The 25,775-nt window shown below is 35.3% G+C and overlaps 1 protein-coding gene across 4 annotated transcripts in view; it reads right to left on the bottom strand.

The window, feature by feature from the left end:
* The window catches only part of kn (EBF transcription factor knot), a 464,407-nt gene that overhangs the window by 136,453 nt on the left and 302,179 nt on the right, over nucleotides 1–25,775 (bottom strand). For all 4 annotated transcript variants that reach the window (XM_081766742.1, XM_081766732.1, XM_081766749.1 and 1 more), the window contains exon 7: nucleotides 9,021–9,102. In XM_081766742.1, coding sequence (XP_081622868.1) covers nucleotides 9,021–9,102 — 82 coding nt within the window. The remainder of the gene's footprint in view (nucleotides 1–9,020; nucleotides 9,103–25,775) is intronic.

The raw sequence follows: 25,775 nt of genomic DNA, 5'->3' as shown, positions 1-25,775 counted from the left end.
ACTTTTTGTTAAGTTGCGTTTATAATAGATATGCATCTATTCTCTCGCTTACACAGTAATACCATTGACAATAGCGGTGTTACACACACAAGCTTACATTTTATATATATATATGGTATATGTAAGTATGTGTGTGTGTGTGTGTGAGAGAGAGAGATAGAGAGAGAGAGAGAGAGGGAGAGATAGAGAGAGAGAGAAAGAGATGGCATATGTGTGAGAGAGATAGAGGCGAATTGCTTTTAAAGCGTATATATCATCTAGTGCATGTTATTAAACAGTTGAGATACTTGATTTTGTGATAATGAACCATTAACCCAGGACCAAAAATGGCGACAGGAGTAGCTTTCAAAGTTAGAGAGAGAGAAGGACAGTGGCGGGTGGAAAGGGTTGAAAAGGTGGGGAGGAAAATGGTTCATTAAAAGCAAATTGTGCGGAATGAAATGGAACTGCATAATCTAAATACAGATTTTGGCTTGTGTGCTACTGATTTTACTGAACAGATTAAAAAATCTGCAGAGTACATACATACACACACTTTGGTGAGAGAGAAGAGAGAGAGAGAGAGAGAGAGAGATGTTTTTCTAAATATATTACTGAATAATAATCATTCCGATTTAAGATCTTAAATCACACTGTTCCCTTATTTACAATTTGAATAAATTATATTTAGAACAATACTTGGGCCTATATACCATGTGGGAGGATTTCCTTTTTCGTGTTTATACCTGGAAAGCAGTGACATTATTAAGATATGCTGGGACAGGTGGCGTGGTCTGGTGATCCTGCTGTATTGGAGGTGAGGTAGCGTGGTAGGGAACGGCCTATACCTATGATATGAGTGTTGATTATATTAGTTGGTATGCGCATCCACCAACTGCACTAATTCAAGCCCCAGTTGTGGTTCGAGATTCATGTCAGTAGATTCTGTTGCTTCTTAAGCTCAGTGTTGCACACGGAGGTAAAACCATAAAAACTCACTCAACTCACTATTAAGATATACAACTTTTAATACTGTTTTTGAAATGAAATCTTTCAGTTTAACGTCCCACGATTATGCACTTTAGGCTAAGGGAGACGGTGACTAAAGCAAGTGGATGATGATGGAAGAATTGGCAGAATAAGAAAGTGGGAAGAAACGGGAGTACCCCGAGAAAACCCACGGACGCGAAGTTGTCCACCACTAGGGATCGAACTAGCGACCTGACGCACCAGAAATGAACATTCAACCTCTAAGCCACCGTTTCCCGCTAATATTGTTTTTTTTAATGTAATGTCTAATGTTTGTTTCGCTCACTTTCAGTGGCATTCGCAAAAAGGGGGTTATTAAGTTCTAACTCCCTCCCTTTCTGCAAGGTATTATGAAAAGGCATTCATTTACTACATATATTAAGATATGAATAAACAATAGGACACATCCTGAGCCGATATTAACATGGATGCTTGAACCCCCACCCCATTGATGACATTCTATGTACGCCACTGATTACATTCTTTTTTCAGTAGTAATAATAATATTTAGATTTTTAAAACACGGTTTTGCTTATTAAATGAGAAGAAAGACAAACACATAACTCATTTTTAAGAAAGGTTCGTTTTGGAGAAAGTTTTCTAAGTTTTCTTCGATTAAGACAATTTTCTTAGTTTTATTACCTTTCTGTATATTCAATAAACGTTGACCTTATTCCTAGTATTTATCATTGAGCTACGTTTTATCGGATTCTTTATTAGATAGAAAATCTTCTTATAACAAACTGGGAAGAACATTACTACATATGTGAAACAAATTCAGGAATATCATATTTTGGTATTTGATTTTCGGAATTTGTTTTAATAGGCAAAGGTTAAAATTGCTTCAGAAATATTTTGCTCTTATGGAAAGTGATCTTTTGTTTAAAAAGGGAAAGAAAAATTAAGAAATTAAGAATAACTGATGTATAACAAAAGAGTGCAAACAAATAAATAACACGAAGCGAATATATTTAACATTGTCACCCTGGTAGGTCGGTGGGAAGGAACAAAGTAAAACAAAGAAAGAAGAAGAAGAAACAGATGAAGATATTTTTGAAAAAGAAAAAAAGAAATAAGATAAAAATGTAGAAGAAGTAAAAGGACAGAGGGCGTAAAAATAAAAAAGAAACAAGAAAAAAGAAGGTAAAAGATAGCGAGAGAACTCGATAGGAAAAAGAGAAGTTATTATCTGGGGCTGACTTGAGTCGACCCCTCCTGGCCGTTGTCATAGCGACGTCGACGGACTTCTCTAGTCTTCTTTTTTTTTCCCTTTCCAATTCATGTGTTCTTGTGTCTGCCTTCGCAAAGGAAAACGAGTCGTCTTGAGTTTTTACCAAACGGTATACCACGTCTTGTAGAGAGAACGAAAATAATTTATTGTCGTTATTAAAAAAAAAAAAAAAAGTTCTGTTCTGGAAGACAACTGAAATATTGACTATTAACTACCTAGGCCTATGATTTAAGATCTAAAAAGTAAGTTGTCACCGAATCGAAGAGAGTCATTGGAGTTCTTTGCTGTTCACAATATCCAACTAAGACATCCTTACCCATCTCCTTAAGATATACCTTGATATTTTCCTCTCACCTTCTTAGTCTCTACTCAAATAATTCCCAATCTAAATTCTGAATTCTATGTATACCAATGGGAGCAAAGCGTCCAGGATCATCTATCTAATTACAGTATATCTAACTAATTATTTGAACTGTAATCCTGTTTGCAATTCTGTATTAATAATTTAAAAGAGATTGTGTGTGAATAAAATGCATATTTTGAAAATTATAACGATAATCATGCCTCTTGTGTTATATGGTTGCGAAACATGGTCGTTTACTTTAAGAGAAGAGCGCAGACTGAAAGTATTTGAGAGTAAAATCCTGAGACAAATATTCGGACCCAAGAGGAACGGGAATGGAGAATGACGGAAATTTCATAAGGAGGAACTGCATAATTTATACCGTTTACCACTGTTAATGTCATCAAGTGTAGGAGGTTCAGGCGGGCAGGTCATGTAGCCAGAATAAAAGAAAGTAGGAACATTTCCAAAGTTTTGACTGGAAATCCAATCGGAAAACGTCCATTAGGAAGACCTAGGCGCAGATGGAGAACAATAATACTGCATCCAGTTGGCTAAGGACAGATGTCAATATAGAGCTTTCGTAAACGCGGCGTTGAACTTCCGGGTCCCATAGGCTACAGATATTTAATTATAGAATTATTTTACATATTCAAGTGGAAAGAAAATAGTTGTATGTAATCAAAATGTATATGTACATAAATATTGTGGAAGGGCTGTGAGATGAAGCGAGTTTCCAGGTGATGAGTACTCCCATTTGGCCAAGGGTGTCTTCCTGTTCTATCTTTCTGATTTTCCAGCATTTCGTAGCACATTTTTTAAAATTATTTTATCTTTAGCCAGAACAGGAATTCCTGACCTGTGTTATCTTCTCAGAAAGGGATAATTATATTTCAAGGAAATTTAATAGTAATTATTTCCCATACAACTGCTTTCAAGGCTTCTTGATTTTCACCTATCATGACAGTGTCCCTGAAATTAAATTAGGAATCATGGACCACTATGTGTTTACTACGAGTATAGGTGTTCACGATATTCCTGACGCTCTACGACTTCACCGATGTTTATTCATTGTATACAAACTTCGGTCCTTGTGCTTAGTTTAGTTTTCTGGAAAAAATAAGTCTAACAGATTTATGAAAATAAAAATATAACTAAAGTAACGATATTTGTTTTTAAATTAAAGCACTCCACACTGCGTGTAATATTCTCTCATCGAAAATATTTTTTATCTGCCAACAATATTATTTAATTTTACTTTTAATATTACGTAAAAATGTGGGACTAAACTGCTACATCAATTAAACGCATGCAAATTAAGAAAAGGGGAGGAAAATAAATAAACTGTAGCAACGTAACTAAAATAAATAACTGTGACTGTTAAAAAAAAAAAAAAAAAACTAAGTGACAGTGTCAACCGTGCTACAATGAAACACTGAAAGATAATATACTTAGCCGGTTCTTTTACACTAACTTGTCGGTGGCCAGCCTCATTTCAATCAGTAACTTCATTCAGTTATGTTGTGGGTCCAGGTAAATGGCAACGTTGCATTTTCATTTATCATTGGGCGCATAAAGAGTGTACAGCCCAAACGGCTTGTCCGATTAAAAAAAAAATAGAGAGAGAAAGAAAAAGAAAGAAAAATCCTTCACATTAGATTGAAAACATTATGTTTGGAGACGGTTTCCCTCCTTACATTTTGTTGTAACTCTGATAATAACAGGGTTACCCCATTTCAGGGGACTTTTGAGATACCTTATATATATATATATATATATATATATATATATATATATATATATATATATATATATATATATATATATATATATATAGTATCGTATCGTGTCTATTCCCATTATACAGTGTGAGTAATGTCCAAAATTATTATGAACACTTAACCTTAATTTTATATTTAACTAAAACATTGTCCAAAATTAAGACTATATTAATCAATATATTACATCGAGATGAACAAAATGACATGCTTGAAGGCGAATTATCATGCGTATTTTATGAATAAGTCGAGAGAAATTATTTTTTTATGGCGTTAAAATGTATGTCGTTCGTTGCCTATCAGATGCCTTGCCGTTGCCTATCAGATTGCCTTCATGTGTTTTCTTTTGCTGGAATAGTTCTTATGTATTTATAAGGAAATCACGAAATATCAAGTACCATATTTTATCTATCATTGTTCGCCTATTTCTCGTAAGAGTGACGCGTATACTACTTGTAACATAAATGCCCATCTTTACGTTTCTGTACTTTTGGAAAAAAAAAAAAAAAAAGAAGGCATCTCCACGCATAGTTGCGCTCTTTCATTGGGAAAGAGAAATTATATAGCCACTGATTTTTTAAAAAAATCTATCCAGGACTGCAAAAAAAAAAAGTCAGTGTTTGGACATTTTAAAAGAAATACTTTCGGTAATTGTTTAACATGCTTGCCCTCGATCATGAGTATAAGCATATGTTACGTGCTGTGCTAGTTTGCACTGACTATCAGAGCGTACGTATGAGCCTACAGAACGTCTTCAGTAAGCACGCCCGAGTTCACGACATTCTTGTGAGATGCCATCAACTACAGCAACGTGGTTGTGTCTATGTCTGCTGGAAGCTGGATCATGCCAACATTCGAGGAAACGAACGTGTTGACACAGCTCCCAAGCACACCGCCTTGGCCGAGGTTGCATTGGAGCATAGTCTTCCTCGCTCCGATCTTTGTAGCTATTTCCTCACCTTGCTGACAAGCAGATTGGGACCAGGCAAATGAAAATAAACTTCACGCACTTGGAGAATTGCACACATCCTCTCGCTCTAGTCGTGGAGATGAAGTGCTCCTGACGTGTTTGCATATCGGACACTCTCATCTGACGCATAGTTATTTGCTGTGTAGTTTGAATCGGCCATATTATGAGGAATGTATTGTCCCACTGAGCATTTGGCACATTTCTGTAGAATGTCCTGAATACTCAGATCTCAGAGAGCGTCAGGAACTGCCGCTTACACTTGATCGTACATTGGGCAATGGTCTTGATATTGTTGTTTGTGTCCTTGCTTTTATGCACACTTATAACATTTCTCACATTCTCTGAGGTTTTTAGTCCTTTGCTCTTTTATTTATTATTGCTGCACTTTTAATATTTATTCCGAATTTTTATTATTTTTTACTGCGTATTTATCGTTATTGTTACATATTTTTTATTCTCATGTATTTATTATTTTATCTATTCTTTTAGGTTTTTATTTTTATTTTACAACAGTTTCTCTTTTCTTATATTTTGATACGTTCGTTTTTAAATTTTATTTAAGGCGGTCCGTGTTTGAAAAGTCGTGTTGATTGTGACGGGGACAAATAGCCTAGATGCTGACGTCCCCATTAAATCTCAATCAATCAATCAACTTAAAAATGTCCTGAAGTGTTCTATCAGTGAACAAAAAATATCTAGAATGATTCTGACAGTGATTAATAGCAATTGTATAAATGTAAACGTATTAATTGTTATGCGCAAAGTGTCCTAACACTGTTTAAAAATCGCTTCTATGCCCTGTATTCATTGAGTACATCAGAAGTTCAGGTGCAGTTTGAACACCTTAGGATAATTCCTATTAACTACTGTTAAGATGCATTCTAGACATTTCTTGTTCATTGATAGAACACTTTAGGACAATTTTAGACACCTTAAACAATGATCAAAAGTTGTTTCTAAAAAAATACGTATGTTTAAATCATGTTAAGACACTGATTTAGGCCTATTTTTGCAGTAGCAACAAGAACTTTAGGAAAATAAAATATGGATCTAAAGATTACGATCTTGGCCAATAATTAGTTTTTGCATCAGAGGCCACAACATTTTTGAACGGCCCCTAAATAGAATTTTGACATTTTCTACGGAATAAGCACATCATACTGAGTTAACTGATAGTTTGGATTTAGCTACATTATGTGTAGTTCTCCAGATATAAGGTCTACAAGAAAATTTTTGATTGAAATACCCGTATATTGGATCTTTTAATCCAAAAAGAAAGACGCAGAAAGTTATATCTCCTCAATAGCGAGTACTTTAAAAAAAAAAAAAAAGTAAGATTATAAGGTTAGATGAATACATTTCGTCACTGTTTATTACCAGAAACGATTTTATGCACATAGACTAAATGTTTGCCTTTTCCTTACATTTTTTTTTTTTTTTTTTTTTGTTATAACTCTTCTTCAGCTTTAAAAAACAAAATCTTGTAGAACTAACAATAAGGAGTTGGTAAAATCTTCAAGAAGAATTACCCTTCTTTTCGAGAAAGCAGCGAGTGTAACGTTCGTCTTAGTTGACACGTTAGAACAGTGCCCTCCGGTGTTCCTACTAATTACTACACTCGAGGAAGCCAAATTAAAACAAGCACCGAAAAATTAGATCTACTTAGCAACGAACAAAGTTGAAAGAAAGACCTTCTCCAGCTTAATTTTTTTCTCTCTCCGTTTCTTTCTTTATCTTACATGTTTCTTCTTCTTTTTCTTGTATATGTTGGCTTTTATGTTTCATTGCTTCTTCTAAGTTTCCTTATAGCTTCTCTTTCGGAGAGGAAATGAAGCGTGGTGGAACTCGTGTTTGTCTTCACACGGAGAAATTTTCCTAACCATCTGTCTTTTATACGTACAATATACAACCAAGCTGTGCACAGACGTGGAGAGGATAATGTGCATGAGCAAGGTAAACTCAAATAAAGGTTTCTCCCCTTTACCTTTTACTGTCTTCTCCCTTCCCTGAGATTTTTACATATAGAACTTTCGCATAATTTTATCCAGGATAAAAGAGAGAATTTCAGTTTATGTTTTACCTGCTTTAGAGTGCGAAATGTCTTAGTGATAGATTGCATACGAAGGATTCCTGGTTCGATATTAGTTATGTATTCTAAGTTTATGGTGGACAGCATCATACTCGGGAGATTTCTCGAGAGTTTTTCTATTTGCTCCAACGAATTTTCCCATTATCATTTATTCATTTGCAATTATCACCGTTTCTACAGATCAAAACTGGGCAGTATTAAACAAAAATATTTTATTTCCTTTCATGATTGTCGATATCGGTAGTGGCAGGGTTAAAATGAATCAAATATAAGTGTTTTTACTTTATGTATGAATGTAAAAAAAAGTTGTTTGCACATTATCAGGCACGTAGCCAAGAGAGGGGTCCGGGGGGTCCAGAACCCCCCCCCCTTCGAGACCAGAAATAAAAAAAATTAGGGAAGAATGAAACAAAATGAAATGAGAAAAAGAAGGTTCAGCGTTAAAAATAAACTACAGGAAGCTTTTGGTTACTCTTTCTTATGAGGAAATCTGTATTACTTGCAATACATGGTTGCGAGGTAAACGGTATATCCTGGAAGAGTCAGGGAATTTGAAATTTCTAGAAAAGTTGCGGAATTCTCAGAATTTCTGCTACTAGTCAGGGAGATTTCAAACTTCTGAAAGCATAGTGCCGCTGTGTAAAAGCGTGGACATTTTTTATCATAATTTTTCGTCATCGCATCCTTGGAATATCAAACATGTTATTTCAGAAACAAGTTTCTACTGCTCCTTTAACCTGTCATTTGAAACAGACAGTAGTTGACGGAATAATAAAAACAAAAATATATGTGGAAAGAAAGTTCTGTTAACATTTGATTCAACAGAAAAAGAAACGCAGATATTGCAAAATATTTTACAAGACATTATTGAGCATGTACCTTTTATAATAGTGAATATGTACTTTTTATAATAGTTGAGGTCATAATGAAAGGAAAATTGTTATATTTGAATAAACAGAGGAAGGATGTAAATATTGTATAATCTTTTTCAATACGTTTTTTTTTAATTTCACTCGGGATTTCTTCATAGTTCATTAAAATACTTACCAACATATCCTCACAAACCAATATATGTTGATAGTAAAGTAGTTTAGATTGATCGAGCTCCCGGGCCTTCAGAATTTCATGTCACCCCCCCTCCTTCCGTTATGAAATCCTGGCTAAACGAACCAATATATGTTCCATTAAAATTGTTTAGAATGATCGAGTCCCTGGCATGATGACCACAGTATTTCATGTCACGGATCTCCCCCTCCCCCTTCACGAAATCCTGGCTACGTACCTGACATTATGGCTGCAGTAAGTACTAGTTACCTCAGAGTACTTTGACCTATCGGATTACAAAATAACATTTTATATACAAACTGAATTCATTCGTATTGTAGCTCTTTTTCTACTCTATAGCTCCGTATAGATTCTGAGTAGGGGCCAATACTAACATAATTAATAATGGTAGAAACGCCTCGTTAATTCCCCAAGCCTTTAGCTTGAAGGTGTCTTAATTTGCCAATGTTAGTTAAATGTCATTTTTCAACCTTAATTTACACTTAAGTAACAATAACCATAACAAACGTTAATTGAAAAAAGAAAATAATTCTTACCTGAAATCGTCTCATGTCCCTGGGATTTCCCGCGTTTTTTAGGCAATTCTGGTTACACTTGAGGAAGAACTTCAGGAAAAACCTATAAGAGAAAGAACAGAGGTGTTTTATGGCAAATATGTATACGTACTACGTATGAAAAGTATTGAATCTACAGATTAACAGTACACAACATAGAAGAAAGTATAAAGTTCTTCATATTGAAATTCTGTCGATAATCATTAGTGAGGGTGTTGGGGATTGTTTACAATAGTGAAAGTTCAAAATGTCTTCCACAAAGCATTTTTAAAAGTGTACATACTTACCAACCCTACCACTGAAGGATGAATTCTCTTTTTTTAATTTAGGATCATTTCAAAAAATACGCAAAACCCTAATGAACATACTGATTTCTTGGCAACAAATAAAATTATTGTTGTATAATTAACAATTATTTTTATTCAGAAAATCGACACTATGTACTTTCTTACTTTCTTGGTAAAAATTTGACTAATTTGTTCCTAGGGATATGAGTTTGTAGAGGACAAGATAGTGTCATCATTTTCTTTTCAGAATGTCTCTAGTTTTCTTCTACTTCCTCATTCCACAAATTCTTCAATCTTTTATCTTCTGTCTTTCATTTTTCATCTCTTTTAGCCTACGGGGCATAACCAAATGGCGTTGAAAGTAAATGGAGTTTAACGACGCTTTATTAGTGAATTGAATGGTTATAGATCATTGTTAGCTGTAGAACAAGAACATATTATTTTTCTTCTAAAATTTAGTTTATGACTGTATCAACTTTTCATTCTTATTACCTTCAACCTTCGGCTAGACCATATGAAGAAAATTGATAGTATGTTTTTGTATAAAGAATTGAATTTTAAATTAAAAATACGCACTGAGTGCATCCAATATACGTAGTTGTAAAATTAATAAACCTATAAGATTAGCGTTGGGAATCTAACACGAAACGTCTAAAATAGTAGGAAAATTGGGTAGGAGAGAAAACGCACAAAACGTTTTGGTGGGTAACAGAGGACAAAACAGAAAAGGCAAATTAACGTACACACGCACACACATATGCACTCATATATATAAGATAGCTAATGCGTGTATGCACGTAGTACACTAGTAGGTCTAGTATGAAGTAGAATGAATTAAAGGAAGAGGAAAGGGGTCGGGCGGGAATGGAATGTAACGTTCATCTGCAGCAAAGCGGAAGTGCTCATCAACAAACTATATCCAGCGACTTCAGTTTAAAGTGGTTTGTTTGGTACCGGTTAAATATTCAGTAGTAAATCCACAACACAAATACACAGAACACAACTTTGAACGCAACGAAAACAGGAAAAAGATGGGTATGTATGGCGGGGACAGTTATCCAGAGAAACAGAAAGAGAGAGAGAGAGAAATATATAACTCTCTCTATCTATCTGAGGTCAAGCAAGCGCAAAATCTAGTTATTTGAGAATTCTCAGGTTGATTAGATTTTCACTTTTTTACTTTTTCATTCTATTTTTTTTTATTTTCTGTATTTGTACGTAGGTTTGTTTTATTTCCCTCTCCACTTACTCAGCACACAATTTCCTTAGTGTGTGTGTGTATTTTTTTTACCTACTACTTGTTTTCTCTTCGTCTGAAAAGTGGAAAACAAGTACACAGTTATGTTTATTTCACCTAAACTAGCGGGGGGAGGAGGGAAACTTGCGTGTGCGCACACTCTTAGTCAGTTACTACTAGTACTAGTAATATTGGTACTATTACTATTATTACTAAAACGCTTTCCACTCTCTCACACACATACATACATACATACATGGAGAATATGTACGTATAGTAGTAGAAGCTTTTTGGTGCGTTTTAATTGCTGAGTGGCTAATTAGAAGAACAGAGTCGACATGGACCAACGCACACATGGAAGTGCGTAAAAGTGTGTACTGTATGGATGTCTGTATATATATATGTGTGTGTGTGTGTGTAAGCTTTTTACTCTGTCTCCTCCTCCACCCACTCCCATTTCACTCCCACACCTTTTATTTTCACTTGTTTTCCCTTTCAGACGCTTTGAATATTTAATGCCTTTTGTGGTAGTTTCACATCAGGATTAGCAAAAACGAAAAGATATGTATTCGATTTGCTATAGTTTTCTTGCTTTAACTTCTGTATTTTTGATTTTTTCCGTCTTCTCTAATATACTGTATTAATACAAGAATTTTACTTTAAAGCAGTGGCTATTGCTTGGTAACTGCATTTAAGAGTGAAACATATGTAGCTAATTACATATATTTTCATTCTTTTATATATAACTACTTACTTGCACACTTTCCGTTCTTCGTACTGGCAGAAATAAGTTTTAGAGAAATATTTGAAAGACATACAGGGTGTCCACATGAAACCTCCCTGGTTACAAATATTAATTGCATGGAAACTAATAGTGCGGCATCTTAAAGAGCAACTCAAAGTTTTGTTGTTGTTGTTGTTGATTGTTAATTGTTTTTATTTGTTGCAGGTGTTCAGTAACAAAGTTTATAAGAATTTTTGTTATTTATTACCAGTGTTCATCAACAAAGATGACAACATGCGAGAGAGAGCGCAGTGTGTGTTGTTGTTGGCTGAGACTAAATCACCTATTACCGTGGAAAGGTACTTCAGACGAAAGTACCAGCAGGACCCACCGGACGTCAAGACCATTAAAATATGGTTTGAGAAGTTTTTATCCACGCTGAGTGTCAACCGACAGCCTGGCTCTGACAAAGCACAAACATCTGAGTAAACTGTGGATAAGGTCAGGGGGGCCTTCACTAGAAGCCTAACAAAGTCAGACAAAAAAGTTTGAGTTGCTCTTCAAGATGCCGCAAACCGTTATTCTCTAGCACTAATAGTTTTCATACAATTAATATTTGTAGTTAGGGAGGTTTCATGTGGACATCCTGTATATAATTCTCTTCAGGTTTCAAACTACTTGTTGGAATACATGCTTACTCCCGATTCTCGCCTTAAGGGCGATATTGCTTAAAACTTCATCTTATTGTCGACCTAGATTCACATGGGGGAATATTTAAACAAAGTTTCAAGTTTTTCGCCTAATAGTTTCGGACATTTGGAGAACGGAAAAGAGAGAAGGAAAAGAAACTTTCAAATCCCGCAAAATACTCTCTTTTCTCAGATCTTACTAAGCCTAACAGTTTTGTAGATCTGCAGAACGAAAAAATAAAAAGTCCTCTTTTTCCCTCTTACGGGTCATATTTCGTAAATCTACATCACATCAGAATCCAAGGGTACAAGATAAATATTTAAACAAAATTTCATGGTTGTGCTAATAGTTTCAGAGAGCTGGTTAATCCAAAAAAAATTAGTAAACCTTTTTCGAAACCTCTCATCTATACTCTAGGGCACAAGGACACATTTATGTTGTAATAGGTGAATTAGTGAGTTATTCTTTTGTACGCAGCTACACAGGAATTAATTTCGGGAGAGGGGTTTAAATTTAATGTGTGGATGAATTATATTAAATTTTGTAAAATCAGCACTAAAATTAGAAAAATTGACTGAAAAGTCGGATTTTGGGGATCAAGATCCCCAGGACCTATCCGTTGCGTACGTCCCTTTCCTTTCCCGTATATAGATTTCCTTTTTGAGGAAAGAATTATACACACAAAAAAATGTGCGGATGAAGAACGATTATAGTAATAAAAGGAGCAATAGTAATAAAAGAAGGAATAGTAATAAAAGGGAAACCCAGAAGAGGGTTGAGTTGAGTTGATTTTGAGTTTAACGCCCCTTTAAGCAGCGAGGCTATATGAGACAGGATCTACTGATTAACGTGGAGTCCGAACCACATGAGCTCCCGCTGGGAATGGAACCCAGGTATCCTACGCCAAAGGCGTGTTTTTTTTCTATATAGTGATAAAAATGAAAATGACTGAACCACCCGATCGACCTCGATCAAATTTTCCACATAAACGATGGTCGGGCCTTGGATGGTATTTGTTATTTAACTTTGAGGGTGCAACTTTGAGGGGTAGGGGGAGATATATAAAAATGATTGAAAATGACCGATATTAGTGTCGAATCTATATTTTTCGGGGTCACTGAGAAGAACGGCGACACTTCCGATGCCATTCAAATCAAAATTTAGCCCCGCAACTTGGAAGAAGGGGAGGAGAAAATATATGAAATGACCGATATTAGTGTCGAATCCATAATTTTTGGGGTTTCCTAAGTTGATTGGTGTTAGTTTTGGTGTCCTTTAGGGTGTCCAAAATGAAATATTCTTCCCGATCAGTAATCAAAAGAAACGAAGTTTTGAGATGTTAGGATATACTATATTAAGAATTTGTATGATATTAGGGATAGATAGCGTAGCAGTCAAGATATTGGAGAACAAAACAAAAAAGAACAAGAAAGATGAACTATACTTCGGAGCAAATACATGAAAGCTATACACGAAATTAAACTAGAAAGAGGAATGGGAAAGATAATGGAACAATTTGAGTTTATTATAGATGAGAAAAAAAGAAAAAATGTCATAAAGGTAATGAAATAACACTATTAATATATGAAACGGAAGAGTGAACACTAGATTTCTCGAAAACGACAATGTTAAAAAATCGAATCCAAGAATCGATATATATTAGTTAGATAACTATTAGTTTGATATTCATGCAGCAAAAAATGTACTTTGGATACCGAACAGGATATTGCATGTAAGAACAAATGAAGAAGTTGAGGAAAAATCTATTTAGCAAGGGTGTGGAACACGAGAAATTCTATTACTTATTAAGAATTATAAGTGAAACTTTATAAAAACGTACAGAAATGTTTGTGGTGTTTAATATTTTAGAAGAAAAACAAAGCTTCTGATTGAATGAGCTGGGAAATGTGAATGCTAGTACTACAGATGTTGGGTTTAAAACTCACATGCTTATGAAGAATCGACAAGTGGAAGTGAGAATAGTTGAAGAAATAGAGCAATGTGTAAAGATAGTTCGACAGAAACGTTGTTTCATCCTAATACTATTTAATACAGACCTACATATATTTAGAAGAAATAGTTAAAACCATCCATACAAGGATGGCCATTGGTAGTAGAAAGAAGGCATATACAGCTCGCAGATAATATATATAGCTTTTGTTGCGGAATTTGAACTGAAATATAGCATTAGAAAATTTGAAGAAAAAAGAAACAAATCTGTGAAGAGTGTGGAAATGGAAACAAACAATAAAAAGACAAAAGCAATGGAGATTGGAGTTAAATGATCTTGAAGGGAAAAGGGAAAACAAATATCTAGTTGTTGGAAATATTATCAGTGAAGTACAAATGAGAAATAAAAGCAAGAATAGAAATGATGGAAGAAGCATTTAGAAGAAGAAAAATTATTTCTGTGAGTTCTTAAATAAAAAAAAGTTAAGAAAAAAGCTTATCGAATGTTTCGTGTGAAGTACGCTGTTAGACTCTACAGAACAAAAACGTAGAGACGACGTCAAAACGATTAAGAAAACAACAAAAAGCTTTGGAAATGGATGTGTGCAAAGAATTAAGAAAATCAACTAGATTGAACGGAAAATCAGCGAGGAAGAAGTGGGAGAAGTAGGAATGACAAAATCAACATTAAAGGTTTTAAAAAGAAATAAAGAAACTGTTTAGGATATTGGCATGAAATTGTATTTTAAATAACGTGGTATTAGGTTTGGTGGAAGGCAAAGGATAAAGGGTAGATATGCTACAATCGTTGGGCAGTATAAAATCGGATAATCGCAACGTAAGGGCGAGGAGGTTAGGTGAGGGTCATACTGCACAGAAGCTTTCCAATTTGCGGCAAGTGAACAGCTTGTGATGGAAAAATATTTTTCGTGATGAGTACCGCTTCTGAACTTCTCACTTTTATTCCTAGGAAGATACAGCACACAAATATACACATGCATGCTATACTTGGTTTACATACAGATACAGTACGTGCGTCCTGTCTGGTAGCTGGAGAACGGAGAGAAAAGTGTACGAGACTCCGTTGTATAGGGGAAGGAGGTACTACATTGTCGTATGTTCAATTGTTTTTTTTTTTTTTTTTAACCTCTCTGCTGTCTTTCTGCTCTCCGTAAACAGCTCCCATGCCCTTGCTCGATGCTGCGGCCCTGTTTTCCCCGGGGAACTGTGTTACAATGCAACACTACCTCATGTATGTGTATGTGTATGTGTGTGAGAGGAGCCCACCCTACAGACAACTACACCTCTCTCCCTAAACGTTTCTAGTCCATGGATTATTCAGTTGTTTCGGACTGGGCAGAGGGAGGGAGGCAATGTTGGCTTTAGATGAGGAGGGAGACGATGTGTGAGTGAATGAATGTAGGAGGGAAGGGGGAGAGGAACCCTAGGGCGTGGATGAGTGGATGAGGAACGGAATTTGAGGTCCAGGCTGGGTCACGTGGTAATTGGGGTGTTAGTGGTAGCAGAATAGTAGTAGTCTTGTTGGAAGATGGAATCGCTGGAAGAGAGAGAGAGAGAGAGAGAGAGAGAGAGAGAGAAGATACGTACTCCTGAAAACAGATCTATCGTTTCGACTGAAGTCGGCAAAATAGGCAATCGCATTGCATCGGATGGTGGTGGACAGGGTCTCTTCAGCAGGTTTTTCTTTTCGTTCAGGCAATCATCAAACACGCAACTAAGTGACTGGTCTTAGCCTAGTTTGAGAGGGGAAAACATGGAATGTGAGGATGGATATCTTTATAAGAGATTAGCTGTAAACGAAAATGACATGAAAAGACTGCCAAGATCACTAAAATGTATGAGACCATAAATAGAGAAATATTTATTTTGATGTCCCGTAAATTGGATGAATTAGAAACATTTAATTATGGACTCATGGAGCTACACTAGACTCTCGCTAATCCGGCCATTCCTGGCATATATGGGTGCTGGATTAGCTGAAGTACCGGACAATTTCGAATACTTACAGTATATAAAGCATTGTTGTGTATGCGCACGATAATTCATTATGCACGTGTTTTTGGTTGGATATGCACCGGATTACTGAGAGGCCGGACTACTGAGGGCCGGATTAGCGAGAGTCTAGTATACTTGGTTCATTCCTGGTCATTATATGCTGTTGAATTGGGTGGATTATGCAATGAAATAGATTTTCTGGTATAAATACATTTCATGTGAAAGAAAAGGAAAAAAAAAATTACGACGCAATATCTGACAATGGAAAAACACAGATTTTCAGTGTGATTTTTCAAATTGGTTGGCTATTTCGGATTTTAATGTCCCTTTCAGCAATGAGACTATACGAGACGTGGACCTACAGTTTAAAGTGGGATCCGAAGTGCAAGAGCCTCTACCGGGAATTGAATCCAGACTTCCTGCGCAGGCGATTGACGAGGGAACACTCGTCATTTATCAAAGTACTTCTGGATCTAACTAAGTAGAGGAACTATGAATGCAACTCTTTCATTATTGTTTACTTGATCCTATTAAAAGCATTCTACTTTTTTCTGTCCAAGTTATAAGCTGATACTCTCTGAGTTCTAACAATGTTTTTAAACACTGATTTACATAACAGAAAAACTGGAGGAGAGGAAAAATAAATAATTAAGGGGATTGTAAATAAATTATTCATAAATCAATTACAATGATTAAATTGAAAGTCCCAAAATTAAATTTCCGTTTTATTTTGAGATATAGTATTTAGCAACAACAGACGAAGCTGCTGGTGATCTAGATTCGATTCTCGGTGGAGGCGATTATATATATTGGAGATTGGATTCAATTTTAAACTAAGTGAACTTTGTGGTGGACAAACACCGTGTGCGTGGGTTTTCTCGGAGTTCTCCCGTTTCCTCCCACTTTCTTCATTCCACCATTTTCATTCATCTCTCATCATCATCGTCTCCTTTAGCCTAACCGGCATAACCGTGGGACGTAAAACTCAAAGATTTCTCAAAGATTTTCAATTTTAAACTGTAAGTTCATGTGTTATATGAAGAGTTAAGAGAGTGGTTTATTTTAACTCGCTAAAAAACAAAAAACGAACACTGTAAGTGGTATTTCAATAAGTTGAAGAGATGTTTTCTAATGTTTCCCTTTATTGAATGACAAAAGAACTTATTCTGACTTTTTTAATATCCAGAAACGTCCATGGATGGCAACACTCTATAAGTCTGTAAGAACATAGATATCAAATCAACATGCACGTCAGGATCACTGAAAATGTTCTTCCAGAAATCCAATTCCCACCTTCAGAATGGAAGGTTTGGGAAGGGGGCTCGTCCCCTTGTTCTTCAGATAGGGGTAGCTGACGAACAAAGGGTAGCTAGGGGGATCAATGGCTCTTATTTACATTAGGACGCCTACTTCCTTACAAAAACTATTACATGGTGGCATTGACTCTAGGAAATTTCATTTTGACTCAAATGGCCTGTTGTGAGGATTATCCACCTCTTGTCCTCCATCTCTTCCTCTCCTGCTGATCTTCTTTCATCCATTTCCTCTCCCGTGCTTCCTTGTATTTCTCGTCACCTTGCCTGTATTTCTCGTACTTTATTTCTTCTTTGTGTTTGTTATATCGAAGAACGAACAAAAAAGAAAGGAGGAGGAGGTCGTCTTCTTAGTGGACCCGACAAATTGGAGACAAATTCGATACAATGAGAGAAGCAGCCTTCTGTTGAAAACAGAGGGATGAGGGTAAAATGAGTAAATAAAAAGAAGTACGTATGAACGCAGTTCTTTTATTCCTTAACAGCAAGCACATATTAGACTGTTCTTTCTCAAAATTTTCAAAATTTTATTAAATTGTGTACTTTGAAATCTTGTTTTTGGGAATAAGAAATGAAAGAGCAATGTTTGTTACTAAAGCGTATATTTAATTAAAGTAATCATCCATAGCAGAAACATATTTCTCCCAACAAATGACTAGTTCCTCAATACGCTTACGAAATAAAATTTCAGATCTGGAAGTGATGAATCTGTGAAGTGGATTTCTCATCGTGTTTGCAATGTTGAAACATTTTCCACAGAGATGCGCTTGCAGGGCCCGAAGAAAATTCGAGTCTGAAAGCTGAGATCATTGCTATGTGGTTGATGTGAGAGGATTTCATAGCCCAACTAAAGAAGTCGTCCGACAATTGTTCTTGCCACTGGTGGATGTGGGCGAGTATTGTTATGCTTGATGAATGATTCCTTTCTGTTCACCATGTTGTTGCTGTTGGCGTAACTTCTGATTGATTTCTGCAGTGTATGACTGTACAGTGATGGTTTGGCTAAGTTGTGAAAAGTTTTAGTACTCTTCACCAGCGTTAGTCCACCAGACAGTGACAACAATCTTCTTTGAGTGGAGAGGTGGCTTAGCTTCTTGCGTGGTGGCTCTCCGATATCCAATCACTACACTGAACTGCTGGAACTGTCATACACAATTCATTTCTCATCGGGCGTCACGATACGATGGATCTGTGTATCCTTCTTATTTCTTAAACTAAGAGAGGCACACACAGAGCCCGAAATATGTTGATATGGCATAAAAATATATGTCAAACCTGTCCGTAATAGGGCACACACACACATGTCGTAATGATATTAAACACACTTAACTTTCAGCTGCTGTTGCTTATGCTATTCACCAATTTGATGTGGCACCCATTGATTGAACTTTTTCACCTTTTCTATTGCCTTCAGATGGTAAGAAATGGTCTTGGGAAAAATATTTATCTTTTGCAGCAAGCTGATGTACCGTTTGACTGGATTCCTTTCCACTTCGGCCCTCAAAGTGTCACTTCTCACACGCATTAGTGGTCGTCTCTCATCATCATTGTAAAAACTGATATCGCCACTATACTACAGAACTTCTTGAACCAATGCTTAACTATCTGCATTTTGGTGATTCCAGGTCCATAAGCTGTGTTGGTATTCGTCACCATTACAATGGTTTCAAATTTCCACTCATAGGACAACACAGTCTGCACATCACGGTTCAACATGGTGTGTGCGACTATCAACAATGCATGGACGGAAATCTTACTGTCTTTTGCATATAAGCTCTGCTAACTTTATCCTTAGTTTACCCAGTTTAATTGCGTGCATGTGTATTCACATAGCGGTGCTTAATTTTCGAGTTCCTACAAAATGACATTTCATCGTAGACAATATTATTAGTGTATTTTCTAAAAATCCGAAGAAGTGACATATGCGTATCGATATATCTCATTAAAGTGAACGGAATAATGTGTCAGTGTAAATCCTCATGCGTAGTTTTTGAGAAAGTGAGAAAAAGCTATATTTTTGTAAACCTGAAAATTGATGCTGTGTAATAACCACACAACCTATTAAGATAAGACTGATACTAAAGTACACTCTAATCAAGTTGAACACTAGCAGCACGACAGTACCTGGTATGTAACGTACTATAGTGAACGAGACGACTCGACTGGGATATATACAAGTCATACAACTGTTTTCCCTCACTTGTGATAGATCGGAAGAATACGGTACGATTCGTGGAGCTGCCTACCGAACGCACGCTTGAGAAAAAAATATTTTGAGTTTAATGTCCCGTTCAGCAGCGAGGCTATATGAGAAGTGGATTCTACGAAAATCTTTTAAAATACAATACTGATAAGCATCTTACTCTTGATGATAAGAAGAGAGTCAACATTGATCACACACAGAGCCCGAAATATGTTGATATGGCATAAAAATATATGTCAAACCTGTCCGTAATAGGGCACACACACACATGTCGTAATGATATTAAACACACTGCCAACAACGTGAATAATACTGTCACTAAACACACTGCAAGAAGACGCTAGAAATATTAATTTTAGTGGAAATAATGCTAGTTTAGTCACTAGACAACATTTAAAAGGTGCGAAATTTCTATTCTAAATGATAAATGAACCAATTGTTTTTGATAAAAAAATATCCTTAAAAATTTCTAGATCAAGCGTCAAAGTGCTACATTGGTAACACTGATAACAAGAGACAAACGACAACCGTCTTACGTTTCTGCGCATGTGTATCAATTTTTGACGTACAGGTAATCATCTCAAACATTGCCCCAATGATCAAAACATAATATACTAATTCGTCAAAACTAATGAAAACAAGGTAGTAGATCATTTTGACATGTCCACTATTAGAAGGCAAGTCATTTATTTGTACATATTAAAGTATGTCCAAATTTGAAGACATGCATTTTTGTGTCGTTTTGGGCTCTGTGTATATGTGCCTAATTATTACCATATTTTACCAATGCTACTGTAGGACTTAATGTTTATTTGTGCACCAGTATGTAAGGTTATGTGCAGTCATCACATCTATATATTGTTATAACGTATTATTACTCGATTATATTATCTTTGCTGTTATTATTACTATTTCTTGGCTATCTTACAGTGTTCCTGAGATGAAGCTATTATTATTATCATCAGTAGGGTATTTAAGGGGGGGTTCCGGACTTAAGCCCCCCGAAATTTTATTTATATATTAAAGTAAATAAAATATCCTGCAGAATTTTCCCATTTGCAAGGATAAAGTTAGCAAAGGCCCCTTCCCCGAAACAAAATCGTAAATACGCCACTGATTATTATTATTGTTTATTAACTGAGATTTGAAATATTTTTTTTTTATTGATCTTGATTGTATTGTACTATGAGCTGAAGAGCTAAGCTTCTAAGCTTTGATCCACGAACCATATAGTTTTGATATTAAATCATCATATACATATTTGATGAGAGACTTTAAAACAAACTCGTGGAAGTGTTCTAAAAAAAAAAAAAAAAAAAAAGTGAGTAATTTGCAACTAGTCAATGCACTTTTGTTTTAACACTCGAAACACAACCTCTATCAGACGGAATTTTGAGGTATTCATATACATCACGTAATGTATTATCCTCTGAAAAACTGGTACGCAGATTTACATGTATATATGTCAAATCGAGAGTTACTCTGAATAAAATCAAGAAATAACACAATACAATGAATCTGAAAGTAAAATACTTCAAATTATCTAGTCAATTAAATGTAGCCTTTACTGAATCAAATAGAATGTAGTAATGTACAATAACACAAATGCTTCTGAAGATAATACAAATTCGTATATTTCCAATGCAAAATTTACGCAGATTAACTTGTTATTCGAAGTAAAGAACATGTTCTACGTAATGGAAGAAAGCAAAAAGTTGATTTAAAATCTGAAGTTCTCTATTTAAATACTATTCGTTTATAGCGAAAGAAGAGAAAAAGGATAGAAAGTAAGTGAAGTGCATGAAACACAATTTTAAAAATAGCGAGAATTGTTAATCTGTCTCTTTCTATTCCTTTCCCCTCTTTACCTACTTGGGGAAGTTTTTCCTCATTACTTCTCCCCTTTTAGTTCTGTTTAAAACACATTACCCGTCTAACTCATTCCGATCTTTGATGTGTGCGTTACGTTACGCCAGTACCTCTTTTGCCACGGCGAAATAGAAACCCCGCACGCAATGATCACTATCTACAAATCTTCTTTTCCTTTTTTTTACCCTATCTTCTTTTATTTTTTACTGTTACTACTCTACCAACACCATCACTACTTACTGTTTTACATCTACTACTATTTCTCTTGTTTTATATCTTCTCCAAACATATATACTTCTTTTTTCTCTCTGTGTCTTTTTCTTTTAACCACTGGTTAATGATGTTGCCTCAATTTGTTCTTACCATTTTACTTTCAGTGTTTCTTTCTCTCTATCTTTCTTTTCTATTCCTTTTTCTTTTTTTAGTGTAATTTAATTGATGCGAGGGGATAAAAAAAACGAGGTTTAATTCACGCGGACATGTTACTGTTAGTATAAGTGAGAAGTTTTAAGCTGTTAGTAGACAAGGGAATAAAAACAAATAAATGCTTTTGTATTTTTTTTTTAAGGCAGCATTATCTTTCTCCTTCAAATATTATTTTAAGAATATGTAAATTCAGTCCTATCAGAACCTGTTTTTTAAATGTATTTGATGAACAACAGATAGAGTTATTATTGTTAGTTATTTACTCATAAAAATATATAAATACAAAACCCATTTATTGTGTTTCGTCAAAGCATATTGAGGTATTCCTGAAATATTCTAATATTTCCTAACATTTTAAGAACAAGTAACTATAAGTAAAGTAAACGTTCCTTCTCCTCTCCTCCCCATCTTTCGGAACGGGTCATAAAGGTTCAAGGACTTTGTGTGGAGATAAAGGCATTACACTTTCCTATCTTCGGCACTCAAGATATTATCACACCATGATCCGGCCCACTGTTCGTAGTTTGAGGAAAAATTCCGCAATTTAGGGAAATTTCGCGGGTATTTTTTAGCAAAAAGGGGAAAATGGAAATTTTTCGATAAAACGTGAAAATCCAGGGAACTTCTTGTGATGACTGATTGACCAATATAAATGCTTAAAATTTTCTTTGTTCTTCACAAATAAATACAATACAATAGCAATAACTTATGTGTATGTGTGTATCTATTCAAAGTAGGATAATTTGCACCCATTGTTAGCTGGGTGTATTTGTATGTATGTTTTTGTAAAGAAAAATGAAAAAGAAAAAGAAGGATAGAAAAGAAAAAGAAAAGAAAAAAGAAAGAAAGAAAAAGGAAAAAAGAAAATGAACCAAAAGCAAATGAATGAAACAAATGTGGTTGCCACTTTCTTTAATGGATCTATGGCTAAATTAATCTTATCACATAATTCTATCATAGGAATTGGACATTAAACAAACTAGGGAAAATCTGATAAGACAAGGGAAATGTTTGAGTTAGTTGAGGGAAATTTTCTTAAGGAAACTAACGAACACTGTTTCGGCCTCCTTTACTTACCCAAGTTGCCTGACACATCTATTTTAGACAGACTTGGCGAACCTCAAAGCCATACATGAACGAGAAACAAAATTCCCACTTCTCGGTGGGGATCGAACCCAGTCTGTCTAGTTGGCAGTAGACGTTTTATTTTGCATTGTTTTAATCCGCCCCATCCAGGACATTTGCTTCCATGGTGTTCTAAGTTAACTTATTTACTTTTCTATTCAATCCAATGCAACAGGTTTCACAAAATATATAAACTTCAAGAGCAGGTATTAAACATATACCCTTGCTCTTCAGAGGAGACTTCAGTCCTAATGGGATACCCCTCACGACCCTCAGCCGATAATGCTACTGGAGCTCTGAAGAAGTACCTGATACTGAAATGTACATTGAAAATATGGAGACTGATTTTCTTTCTTGACGCTGCATCCTTTCTGCAAAGTAGGATGTTTATTTCAAGTGATTAATATGTTAATAACGGCAGAAGTATTTCTGTAGTAAAATAATCAGTTGAAGGGAAATAGAACTTCAAAAATTGGGTCAAATCTAGGTTTTCGGATGCGAGAAAGTGATTTAATAATTACGATAGAAGGACAAATGATTCCTGAAATAAGACTAATTTATCGTCTTTGGATACCTAAAAGAGAATTACCTAGCCCTCGACATAGGACATATACCTCAAAGCATATTTCTGGTATATTCCTTAAGGCCCAATATTATTTATTTATTTATTTATTTATTTATTTATTTCAGAAAACAACAGGCGGATGCCTAATTACAGTTTTCCATCATGATAATATAATTTAAAATACACTTATGATAACAAAATAATACGATTGCAAAATACTTTAAAATACATATAACATGATCTACACCTTATTTATTTAGAGTAAAATTCTGTCTATAGCTAAAAATGTCTATCTCTGGGTGCTTTTCTGACACCTTATTATACAATAAACACATTTTTCTGACAGGCGATACATCCAATGCATTAGTCCTTTGCGCTGAGAGATGGAATATGCTATTATGGGGTCTGGTTGCTCTATGTGGGACGTGAAGTTTGATTTCTGATAGTAAATATTCTGAATCTACTGTACTATGTATTATTTTATGTAAGAAAGATAAAATGAAGTGAGTCCTCCTGCTTTCAAGTGATTGTAATGAATATTTGCTTCGAAGATCTTCATACTTCTCAAATTTCGGATATATCCCTGTTTCTTTATATGTTAAAAAGCGCACAAATTTATTTTGAATGTTTTCGATTTTACTTGTATATTCTTACTATCAGAACCCCATATTATCGCTGCATATTCCACCTTAGACCTTACATAGGCAATGTATAATGTTTTGAGGACATCGGTGTTAGAAAAATCACTTCCTAATCTCATCACAAAGCCAAGGTTCCTAAAGGCCTCACCAACTACTCTGTTGACATGAATATCAAATGATAGGTTAGACTGCAGAGTGACTCCAAGATCAGTTATATAATCCACTCTTTCAATTGGTGTTTGATTAATAGTATACACATTGCGGACATATTTACAGTAACGTAGCTAAATTCAGTCAGATGGCTATTAAAACTTCGGTCAAAACCAAGTTGAATCAATAGTCTGAAGGTAACCCAATCAAGTTTTTAGATTTCTATATTATGCTATGAGAAGTGCTACCTATAAAACGAGTAGGTTCATCCTATCGACATTTGTCGTCAGCTATCAGAACAATATTGCTAATACGAAATAGCGATAATTTTAATGGGTTCCGCTTCCCAAGAATAGATCACATCTCCTCTTTTGTAGATTTTGGCTATATATATATAACATAATTATTATATTTCAGCATATTTTGAAGAAATACATAACGATATGCGAAACTTCAAATATAGTCTAGTTAAATAGCTGTAGAATTTTTTTTTCTTTCTAGAGTACCATTTGCATAACGCTTAAAGAATAGATAGAATAAAATACAGAACAAATAAAAGAATCGTGAATCTTAGAGCCCAAGAAACGAAGAAGGATGAAATGAAGTGAACTTACGTACACACGCCCAAGAGGAAGAGGAGAGGGGTTGCTACGTAGATTGGGGGGAGAAATCTTTGTCCAACCACCCTCTCTCTCCTATTTCTTGAAAGGGAGACAAGCGGATCTTATTGGTCCAGATGGCTCTATTTAACATTCATTACATGCTTGGCTTAACTTGATAAAATACCCCTCTCTTCTTGGTACTTGAGTTGCGAGTCAAAGATGGCGATGTTTTGGTGGGGCGATGTCTCCTACTCTACAACCCGTGATCTCAAGGGAATCTCGACCATAATGACAAATAATTAGACCTTGCTCCGGCCTCTTCTGCTATGCTCATCAAATCAGCAACTACAATCCCATAAAATTGCCAACGAAAGAAGTGGAAGAAGAATCAAGAAAAGAAGGGGAGGGAGGAAAGCGTAGAATAGAAAAAGAATGGAAGAGACGCAGAAGAGAAATAATGAACCTTAAGTTTGTCGTAACAGAACACCATGAAAAATCTCCTTCCAACTGTCTCGCACCGTTCTTTATATAGTCTTCTTTGTCATGCATTGTCTCCGTGCTATAGCCTATGTGTTTTTCTCAGCAATAGTTACTGGTGTGTGAACGAGACAATATTAGTCTCTATTTAAAGAAGAAAGAAATGTTTCAAACAACTGGAAAGATATAAATAAATTAAAAATAAATATTTGGTGCCAGCAGCAAAGGATAAATTCCCGGGTTTTAACTCTCCCCTTAAACAAAATATTATCCAAAAAATAAATATTTACTATATCAGGATATGTACCTAGGTATACAAAAATCCTGTAACGATATCAACTTAGGAGTTTCATCATATGACATTCTGCGTACGGTACTGTTTGGTTTTGTTGTATTCAAGAAAAATGCAATGAAGGCAAAGAATATATTGTCTCATGGGAATATATACTAGTAATTGACGGG

The sequence above is a fragment of the Thermobia domestica genome, chromosome 1 (genome assembly GCF_964235325.1).
Source record: "Thermobia domestica chromosome 1, izTheDome1.hap1.1, whole genome shotgun sequence".
NCBI lineage: Eukaryota > Metazoa > Arthropoda > Insecta > Zygentoma > Lepismatidae > Thermobia > Thermobia domestica.
Note: the sequence above shows the minus strand (reverse complement) of the source record. Positions and strands in the feature narration are given on the sequence as shown.